We start from the raw sequence: 11,172 nt of genomic DNA, 5'->3' as shown, positions 1-11,172 counted from the left end.
CTTCTACCCATGTCTTATTTACCTTAGTTTCAAGGATTGTTATAGTCAACGATATATATTAATCAGAAAGGTTGGAGTAACTAACTTTGCAGATAGCAAACTTATATAAGCCAGTGACAGCCTTTGAAATCACCTTTACATTGCAAAACTGACTCACTTTTCAGCTTCATCAGTATTGATTATGAAAATAATACCTATGAAATAAAAAACAAAATGATATTTCTAAATATCAAATTGTTCTTATCAGGATTCATTAGCCCAGTTGGCCTGGTTCATATCAAAATTCCTTGGCCCAATTGGCCTCACTACCCACTCTAGGAATGCTAGTCTGCCTCTTGGCAAACACATCTACTTTGAAGTTCGCCCCACACATCTGCCCCTTTCTATCAACACAAGGCATTGGCATCAGCTTATTCAGAGGATGTTCAAAACTCTGCAAGCCACCTGATGTAGAGAAAAAACAACCTGCAGGGCCAAATGCAACATCAGTATAAATAAGAGACAAAAATTAGATCACTATGCTTGATGTGTGAAACAGTCAGAGAATAGATAAGGTCTAATTTAGCAGTCGAATATTACCTCGGGGAAAAGGAGCAAAAGATTTTCCACATCCCTCTTTGAGGACATGTGGATCATCAGATAGGACAAGGCAACCATCAGCTGCAGTGCCCCAAAAGAAAGGCACTGAACCATCGGCATCCTGGAAATAAAAATAGTGTCTGAGTCAGAATGCCAGGAAATCCACAATTTCTAAGGAAAGATTTTATTCAAATAAATACTCAGTGCAACATTTTTGGGGTCTATGGAAATCTGATGTATGAACAGACTTCTCTGGGAAAAAGGTGTTCATTGGCCACGTGATTTTGAATAACTATTTTCCCCTTACCTCTCTAGCCAAACAAAGGAGAACAAATCCATTGGCAAATAACTCATGCTTAAATATTGTAAGCAAAATAGGAGTGTTGCAGGACCTGGGAAAATTTTTCCATACATTTGCAAAGGAATACCAACCATCATGTAAGAATTTTAAATGCTTTTAGCAAAGAGGTATTTTCACGAGCCAAACTCCTATATCATGTCCCATATATTAAAATGGCAAGTCAAAAACGATCTCCCCAGAGTCAAGACCAGATCCCCGAACTTAGAGGAGTCCATTAAAGCAGAAAGTCAGGTTGAACGACTGAGATCTGAGTTGAGTCAGTATGCTGACTTGAATCACTATGTTACCATATCATCAAGTTCAGTAGAATAAATTCGATCATCCTTTTCTATGTACAGTCATAATAATTGAAGCCTATATCTTAACAATGGCTTTAACAAGAGTAGCAATGTAGATATTCTTTATATTACAGGGTTTCTCTTGGATGGCCAACTCTGCTGTGTTTCTCAACTATGATCAGTAAGGTAGGCCAGGTTAGTTTTAGCTTTTGGGACTTGTAGCTATATGGCTAGGGTATGGATAGCAATTTGTAATGATGGGACACCTTCTTTCATCCGTGACCTTAATGAAAGTCATGAATTTGACAGGTCTATCTTGTAACTTTTCCAAAATAGTAACTGTCTTACACCACAAAAGGATAGTAAGTGCCTTACAACAGAAAAAAGAAAAAGATGCAGTATATATATTAAAAGAGTAGGCATGTACTTCTACTTCTAGTTTTAAAAAGGATCTATTATCTACTTCATTTCAGAGTATATTCACGTTAGAAGAGTCACTGAGTTCTAGTCATTATATCCATAAACCAGATTAATGTATACTGCAAATATGTTGCTGTTATCAAACCGTTGCCAGTTAGGATGGATCCTGAAACCTGTGTGTGGCAAATTCGCCAAAAGACCGCCAGTTGACTGGAAAAATCTCTACATTGCCATTAAGCCACAAGTTAATTTGAAAGCTAAAGTTATGGCACAGATTTTTCTCAAGGCTTGTAATTTGAATTTGCTAAATCTTCCTTTCAAAAGGATCTCATCATAACTCATCTAAGAATGTAAAGCTACTCCAAAAAAGAGAAGAGATGGGAAGGAGTTTGCAGGGTCAGCAGATCCACCTGTCTATGCTAGTGAAATGGTAAACCTGTGGATTAAATAAAAGAGGCAGGGCCTTAAATTTTCCCCCCTGTCAATTGCGCGGCCAGGAAATATGATTCCGATGAAAAGAGTACTAAAATTCCAGAGATGGATAAGAAAAATATTGGGAAGCCTCAATTTTATTTATTATAGAGGGAAATGTAGCAGGAAGGATAGAGGGAAATGTGCATGTAGCAGGTCAGAAAGAAAAAATTAAGGGTTTATCTTAGATATTTCAATGGAAAATCTCAAAACCCCCCAACCAAAAAAGGAAATGAAGGGATAACAACGACAAGCGTACCACTGCTGTGAAGAAAGCTTGGCAGGTGGAGTCGTAAAGAACGAAGGCAAACTTTCCAGAGAGATCTCTGACGACCTGATCTGCAGGGTAGGGGCCCTGATCTCTGAGAGTCTGATACGCTTCTATGACAATAGCCACTTCGTTTGCACTTTTGTTCAGACCATATCGTTGCCTCAACACCGCTATGTTATCCATGATGCCCTCGAATATGCACTTTATCCATAACTAATCCAAAACTGACATTCGCAAGTTTAGATTATTCCCTCCTCAACAATAACGATTTGCTATTCTTCAATAATGTGAAATTCCCATCTGAGAGCAGCGGGAATTTCAATTCTCTGCTCGGAACCCCAACTTTGTTGCCCGATGTCCTCCACAACTCTCCAATGTCGACCCAATCAAACGCTGTGCTCTGTTTTAGTGAAGAATATAATGCACCCAATTCGACACCAGACAGCGGTTGCACGAGCGGGGCTTCGGCTTCGGCTTCGGTTTCCAAGCAGGTGATTTCATTTGCGTCAAAAAAGAAGAAGAAAACTCAAAAGGGATCATAGAATACGAACAAGTTGTCGGTGGATCCTCAGAGTGTTGCAGCCTGCCATAGGAGGCACAGGAAATTCGCAACAACACTGCTATGTTATCCATGATGCAGAGAATTGAAATTTAAACAGCGGAACAAACCTGGTGTGTTAGTCCAGTGTACCTGGGTGGCGAGCAGCAGAGCGGAGGAATTGCAGAGCGGGAGGCGCCGAGTCGAGGAGGAAGGTGAGTGAGCAGCCCGCGATCGGGCAATTCCTCCATTTCGAATTGGCAAAGGCATTATTCCTCCGCGGCGGCGATCTGTCAGCGAAATTTCAGGATTGCCAGCTCCGATCCGATCTGCGTGGAAAAATCAGGGAGTGAATGCGGAGCGGAGGAAGAGGGTGGCGGAGGGATTGCCGGCGGCCGGAGCCGGACAATTTTCCGAGCGGCGACAGAAACCGGGCAATTCCTCCACCTGGGTAGACTACTCCTAAAAGTAGTGGACCATATTTGTGGACGTCGTACGACTTCGCACATTGGTGGCCAATAAATTCAAAAAATGTCTAAACACGTGGAGAAATATCTCATAAAATGGCACAGCCCACCGCTAATATTATACCGAATCGTCCAAATATTACATGACATAAATGGAATATCTCACCTGTACCGCACCTTTAAATACGGGTTATTATTATTATTATTATGATTATGACATAAAAGTAGTGCAGCGCGCCGGTATTACATGACATCTCTCAAGCGTCTATATGCGGGTCTTCGTCACGCGTCTATGGTATTCAAAGCATCATCGTTCAACGCGTCCACTGCATTTTTAAACGGCATTCGCGTGCATTTCGACATAAACTTTGAATTCCATTGAAGCTTTGCAACTTATTATTATTATCCCGTTTATCAGTTCACACATTTCCAGATTTCAGTACCAATGACAAATCTAACTATATCCGCTCAAGGTTCTGCTGCTTGCTCTTCCCTGGCCTCCTCTTCTGCCTCGACTTCTTGTACTCCTTGGGATCTGTTTATTAATCACCGCGGTCCGGATGGTAAAATGGCCGCCAGATATCTGTACCGACGCCTTACTTCCAATGGATTAATGAGAGTGTTTTTCGACAAGGAAGAGATGGAGAAGGGACAAAACATTTCTCACCAGATAATAGAGGCTATCCGTGGTGCGTCTGTTCACATTGCAATCTTTTCACCAAGGTATGCCGAATCTTGGTGGTGCTTGGATGAACTTGTGCTGATGGTAGAGTCAGGGAAAGCCATTCTTCCAGTTTTTTACAAGGTTCAACCTTCGGTGGTCCGTTATAATGTCAAAGACGGAGCGTACGCTGATGCCCTGCGAGACCTTGCAAAGAAAACTACACTTGATCCTAAAACTGGTGAACAGAAGCCACGCTACAGCTCTGACAATATTCAGAAATGGAGAGGCGCGCTTTCTTCTGTTGCCGATTTAAGCGGTTGCAAGATTAGGTGAGCTGCATGTTCTCCTGTCCCTTAATATCCGTCTTAGTTTTCATTCGTAAGCGTTTCTCAGTTGATTAGTTTACTCAATTCAGGGACGAGGACGACGAATTTGAGGAACTGGACAATGTAGTGAAAGAAGTTCTGAAAATGATTCCAAAGCCATTGGTGCATGTGGCAAAACATCCAACTGGGTTGGATCTCAAAGTTGCTGAATATGAAAATTTTGAAAAGAGGGCCCTATCCAATCAGGAGCGCTGCAAGGTTGTGGGCATTGTGGGTGTGGGTGGCGTTGGGAAAACCACCCTAGCCAAGGAATTGTTCAACCGTAGAAGATCAGATTACACTAAATCCAAGTTTTTATTTGATGTGAGACAAAATCCTATAACTCTTTTACAGACGAATCTCTTGGAAGCCTTCATAGGTAAAAAAAATTGCAAAATAGAGAATCCCGCTGAAGGGTTAGGGATACTTTTGAAGTATCTCTCGTCTTTTCATGGTCTTATAGTTCTAGATGATATAGATCATGCATCTCAATTGGATGCACTTTTGCCAATTAGGGATATCCTTGGCCCTGAGAGCTTGATTTTAGTTACCTCCAGGGACAAGCACGTCCTCAGAAGTTCAGGGGTGTTAGAGTCCTCAATTTATTATCTGAAGGGATTGATTGAATCTCATTCCAAAGAGCTCTTCTGTTGCTATGCCTTGAATCAGCGATTTCCATCACCAGAATTTGAATATCTGGTAAAACGATTCGTAAAATCGTGCGACGGATTGCCATTGTCGCTCAAAGTATTCGGGGCGCTTGTTTGTGGACGGAATGAATCTTACTGGCAAGAGACAGTGGATGAACTTGAAAAGCTACTGCCTGGAACTGAGATACAACAGAGTCTTAAAATAAGTTACGACAAGCTCAGTTCAGATGATCAACATATATTTTTAGACATTGCTTCCTTTTTCATGGGAGAAGAAAGAGATCGTGCCATCAGAATATGGGGTTTGACGGGGATTCAAAATCTACAGGACAAGTGTCTGCTTGAAGTGGACGCAAAAAATAACATTAGAATGCATGATCACTTTCGTGACCTGGCAAGAAATATTGCGCAGGGATTAGGGAGCCGTCGTCTTTGGCAGCAATCGACGAAGGACATTGATGATTTGCTGGAGCAATCATCACGTGTAAGTGCTTCCATCATTCAAACTCTTGGATTCAGATTAAATTTGAATTTTAAAGTTTCTGTATTCACAAGAAATATATTTTGCTTTTTCGAAATAAAGATCTACAATTGTGATATTGTATACTTTTCATATGTGAGCAGATAATGACCGAAGTTCGCGGGATTAGGATGCTTGGTTGTGAAGCTGATATCTGGTCGTCGTGGTCGTCGTGCTCACAAGGGCGAAAGCCACGGTGCAAAAGAAAGAGGGATGATTCTCGTTTTTGTGGCATTTCGAATTTGCAGTTTGTTGCAACTGCAGATGGTTATTATTTAGAACCCATATTGGACAAAACGTGGTCACCAAATCTCAGATGGCTCCGTTGGCATAATTGTCCATACTCTTGCGTGCCTGAGTGGATACCGATGGAGAACTTGAGAGTTTTAGAAATGGCCGGGCAGAGCTTCAAATCGCTGTGGAAGGAGGAATCTCGGGTATGCTTATTTTTCTTTTGTAACTTCATTTCATTTGTACGCCAAAATCATCATTTACGTCTTTCTGATACCTGAAACGCCAAACACTGCAGCCTCCTCTTCAGTTGCGAGAACTACGTATCGTTGAGACTGCAGTCTCCTCTTCATTTTTAAACTTTCCCAAGTCCATAGGACAGCTCCAGTACCTTGAGAATATTACCATCAGAGCCTTTCTCAAAAGTTTCCCGGAAGAATTTTGTGAACTGCGCTCCTTGAAATACTTGTGCTTAAATGGCTGCACAGAAATGATCTCGCTGCCTGATTATTTTGGAAGGCTAACAAACCTCCAGCGCATTGACTTGAGCTGTTGCTCAAGTTTGCGGATGCTTCCAGAATCTTTGTGCAATTTAACTCGACTCAAAAGTCTAAATTTGCGTGGTTGCCGCGAGCTGATCCTCTCCAGCGCCACACTTGGAAATATTACAACCCTGGAATACTTGAATATCTCAGGCTGTGAAAATGTGACAGAATTGGCCCCCCAGATCGAACATCAACGGTTCTTGAAAGAATTAGACATGTTGCGAGCGAACTTTAAAGAATTGCCCAACTGGATTGGGAACCTATGCAATTTAGAAGCTCTGTCAATAGGTAGCGATTCTTTGGAAGTGCTGCTTCCTCTTTCGCTGTCTAACCTCAGGAGCTTGAAAAATTTGTTTATCACTGGAGCGCCTAGATTGAAATACTTGCCCAATGCCTTTCCACCGTTGTCTCAGTTGGAAAAGTTGACTATCTGGATGTGTGGGATAGAACACTTACCACAAGAACTTCTGAAGATGAACAATCTTCTATCTTTAAAGGTGTCGTATTGTCCGTCGCTGGAACTGCCATTTAAAAAGATTGAAGAAGAAAGAGAAAGGGGTAGAGAATTGAATAAATTGGAGTCCTTCCATGACGATGGCAAATGCATGCTTGCGCTCAAGGAGATATATCTGGAAAATACAGAAATATCGGAGGCATTCTTTCCAGAGTGTGTTTGCCCAAACCTTCAACGCCTGACCTTGACTGAATGTAGGAAATTGACACAAATAGGAGGGCTTTGTGGTCTTTCAAAACTTCAACATCTGGACATCACTGGGTGTGTAATACTAGAGGAGCTGCCAAATCTTGAGATGTTGATATCTTTGGAGTTTTTGAATGCTTCTAGATGCCAAAGGCTGAGGAGCATTCCGGGGTTGGGACAGCTCAAGAAGTTGAAGATTCTACATGTTAATGGGTGTGTAAGGCTAGAGGAGCTGCCAAATCTTGAGATGTTGATATCTTTGGAGGAATTGATCGCTGCTGGATGCGAAAGGCTGAGGAGCATTCCGGGGTTGGAGCTGTCCGGTGTAAAACATTTAATGTTGTTAAAGAGACTTTATGCTTATGACTGTCCGAAACTACGTTGGGGTGAGGGTGAGCTCGAACACCTCCGCCAACGATTGAAGGAAGGCCTAGTGTTGCAGTATCAAGACCTCTTTGATCGGTGAATGTAATGTTTCCGATGATTTCAATGTACATACTGTTTATCAACATTTTTGCTTGTGACACATGCCACCAAGGGTTTCACCATTTCATGTTTTTAGTTAATATAGGAATATGGAGTGCAAGGAAGGCTGGGTTCAATGATGACAACGATGAATGGTTTTCAAAACGAAAGAATCGCCCAAAACATAAGTCAAAAATAAATCTCATTTTTAAACTTTAAATTAGTAATCATAATACTCTGCAACCAGAGTACCCCTCTCAATATAATACAAAAAAAGAAGATGAGGGAACGGGTGTCTGAAATAGTTTATATATATATATATATAAAAATGAGGGGTGTCTGAAATTTAGGTGGTGGGTCTCTCATCCACAGTTTGTAAAGTCTGCCAATCTGAGTTCTCATCCTGACTTAATATGAGTTAGGTTATCACTCGACGAAGGTAAAAAAATTCTTCCGATTGATTGGTCACGGACGCGATCCCCAAGAGATTCTTAGTAAAACAGATTTGGAGCTTTCAGACAAAGACAGATTTTATTAAATAATTACTAATGGTATATTAATATTAATTTAAAATTTATAATAATATTTTTATTAATAATTATAAAATAAAAATTTAAAATTATTAATAAGCATTGAAATGTTTTTGGCGCTCTAACATAAATAATTTTAAAATTTTAATAATAGTTTTTCTTTTATAAATTCTGGATTAAAGGAAATATATATTATATATATTTAAGTTAAAATTTGAAATTATGAAAAAAAGTTTTGATTGGGAAAATGAAGAAAAGTAATAATTTTTTTTTATTGATATTTTATTTTAAAAGGTTTTATGAAAATTCTAAGTTGATGAATGTTTGAGATAGTGTTTAATTATTTATAAGATATTTTATTAAAACATATTTTAATATTTATTATAAAGTATTAGGTTTTTATTTTGAAACATATAGAATATGGAGAAATATTTTGTAAAATGTAAGTTATGGATATCAAAGCCTATTAAATAGAAGTCCTTTACAAAAAAAATAGAGAATTTGTATATTTTCCTTTAAGTTTAAAAGTTTTTCAATTTTACAATGGAGAATTGTTTAACTAAAACATGAACTCAAAATCTTATTGTTCTTATTTTTAAGACAAGGGAAACAGAAACTTCTCTATTTATATGATCATTATGATCAATACTTTTTTAGCTAAGTTATAAGGGATTATATTGAAAAGAAAATAACATATAGCTAAAATTTAGGATAAAAGGGTTAAACCACGGACCACCTAGTTTAATATAGGATTATTTAAAACGAATGTACTAATAATCATTTTGAGCTGACTTTTCTATGATAAATGGTGTAAAAGAATGTTATTGCTAAGTTAAATAATACAAACGGTTGGTTGAAAACAATTAATTGCAATATAGAAGTTAACCAAGGTTGTATTGACAAGTTTAACACATATTAGAAGAAGTAGGTTGCACTAACACTATTCCAATTACAATAACTATCATTTTTTTTTGTGTACAATTATATTATTGTTTTTATGACAAGTTGTACCTTTGATCTAGACAAAGCAATTAAGAATATTCAAGGATTTTTGTTTTAGCCTTGGGCTCATAGTGAATTATGACAAAACAAAGTTATGATAATGATGACAAAAAGATCACCAACCTTAATTTTGTCTAATGATAATAACAACTTAAAGGAAGTTACTTACAGAAATATCTATCTTGGAGTAGACCTTCATCACAAGCTTAATTAAGACTACAATATTGAGAAAATGATAAATGGAGGGTGGAAAATCAAATTTTGCCTTGAAAATAATTCTAAATTAGTGGATTTCTATTGTAGGAAAAAAATTGTTTGAGGCTCTTGTGAATCCTATTACCTTAATATGTATTTGATGTTTGTAGCTATAAAATATCTAAAGAATCATAAAGAAAGATCAAGCAAATCCCAAAGTTTATAATTCATAAACTTAATACACCTTATCTTGTTCTCCCCATACAAGCTAGTCCTCCCTGCATTAGGAGTGTGGCTATGGCTAGGTAATTGACGTACAAGAAAAAAAAACATGAAATACAAACGACTTCCTAAGATTACTTCAAACTCAAGTGAAAGGTATCCATGACTTAAGAAAGGTTGGCATAAATATGTCAAGACCTGCCTAAATCATTATGGATGGAGGAGGAGGTCATCATGCATAAATGTAAATTGTGATGATATAAAGAATTAGAGGATAAGAAATAGTTAAGATGATAATAATATAAATCTAATTTTAAGGTCACACACCAAATTCATGTATAAGATAGAGGTGTACATACTCTACTTTGAATCTTTAAGCTCTTATGAGGAAACACATATTTTAACACCCATTGGGCCACTCAAGTTGTACTAGGTCATAGGACTCTAATTTAGAAGATTAAAATTTCTTTTTATTATAAATAGCATGAAAGAAGAAAATCAGCATAGCTAAAATAAGAGTGGCATTGGATGATTCATAAAACACCATTAAATGAATGTAGTATTATTTTTTGTAATACTAAGAAGGTGGAGGATGAAAAACACCTCCTCCCAAGATATCATGTATATGCCCACATTAAATAATAATTGCAAAATATTTATAACAATATGAACCTTCCTAACCTTTTAAATTACTAAAACTATAGATATTTATGAAACATTTTCACATAGCTCTTTGACCATATAAATAAAACTATAATAAAAATCCTCACCCTTTTTTTAATGTAATAAATCAACATTAACTTCAATAAAAAATAGCAATCATCATTATTATCATCGTAAACATTTTTAATAATAATAATTACATCGTAAGGCGTTTCTCTAATAAGAACCCCCCTCCCATGCCAGATGTGCCTTTGTGTGTCATTGATTTGGGTGTTAAACAATAGAAATAACTTGGGCCCTTGGATTGATTCGACCAATATTACTTAGTTACAAAATCCTGCATTCACTGTGGGATAATGGTAAAAGCATCCCAAGATAAGACTTGTCACACAACAATCAGTCTTCTCAAGAGATGGCTCGAAGCCTAGACCGACGTTTCCGATCTAGGCTTCAAGAAGCTCTGGAAGGTCTCTTCTACTGCATCTGGAACACCAACAAGCACTAAGTGGCCTAGCTCATCGAAAATATTGCCTCTTTGATTCAAACCCTCGACCTCGCCCTCGCTAGGCACTACCTCCAGGTGTTTCTCTTAACCATGGTACACGAATATAGTGGAATTGGTCATCTGCGACTAGACAAATTCTATCTCATGCTCAACCGATTTATTCATCATGTTTTTCTCCTTTTAAATGACCATGGGTGGCATTGTACATTGACAAAAGGGTTCATGGCTGATTTGAGGGACAAAACCCTTTTGGCCGAAGATAAGTACCCAAAGACATTTTTGTTGAGGATTCTCCTCAAATTTTAGACTGTGAAGGGCAACTCCTGAATTAGTTTTCTCCACTCTCCACACAAGCCAAGATGAATGTTATTTTTAATTAATGAAAAACGTGTGAGCAATTTTTGAAACCGACGTTTCGGACTAGCTAGGTGAGTCCATCATCACGGTAATGAGATCTGCATTTTGAGAAAGAGAGAGTCAAGAAAATGAGAACCTATTAATAGAAGGATGGATAGATAACCTAGGTTTGG

At 38.1% G+C, this 11,172-nt stretch overlaps 2 protein-coding genes across 2 annotated transcripts; one reads left to right on the top strand and one right to left on the bottom strand.

The window, feature by feature from the left end:
- Positions 1-277: 277 nt before the first annotated feature.
- Positions 278-2,813, bottom strand: LOC149242955 (asparagine synthetase [glutamine-hydrolyzing] 1-like). The gene is made up of 3 exons (XM_089371078.1): positions 2,369-2,813; positions 580-700; positions 278-465 (listed from the first exon to the last, which is right to left on the bottom strand). The coding sequence occupies exons 1-3, from the start codon at positions 2,561-2,563 to the stop codon at positions 278-280; spliced, it is 504 nt and encodes a 167-aa protein (XP_089227204.1). The 5' UTR covers positions 2,564-2,813.
- A 1,017-nt stretch (positions 2,814-3,830) lies between these two features.
- On the top strand, positions 3,831-7,544 carry LOC149242954 (disease resistance protein RPV1-like). Its single transcript, XM_089371077.1, has 4 exons — positions 3,831-4,378; positions 4,465-5,548; positions 5,689-6,021; positions 6,114-7,544. The coding sequence occupies exons 1-4, from the start codon at positions 3,831-3,833 to the stop codon at positions 7,524-7,526; spliced, it is 3,378 nt and encodes a 1,125-aa protein (XP_089227203.1). The 3' UTR covers positions 7,527-7,544.
- The last annotated feature ends 3,628 nt before the right edge of the window (positions 7,545-11,172 follow it).

This window comes from Pinus tabuliformis, chromosome 8 (genome assembly GCF_031772625.1).
Source record: "Pinus tabuliformis cultivar Carrire ecotype Pingquan chromosome 8, CPIR1, whole genome shotgun sequence".
Classification (NCBI taxonomy): domain Eukaryota; kingdom Viridiplantae; phylum Streptophyta; class Pinopsida; order Pinales; family Pinaceae; genus Pinus; species Pinus tabuliformis.
This window is presented reverse-complemented; position numbering and strand designations above follow the sequence as displayed.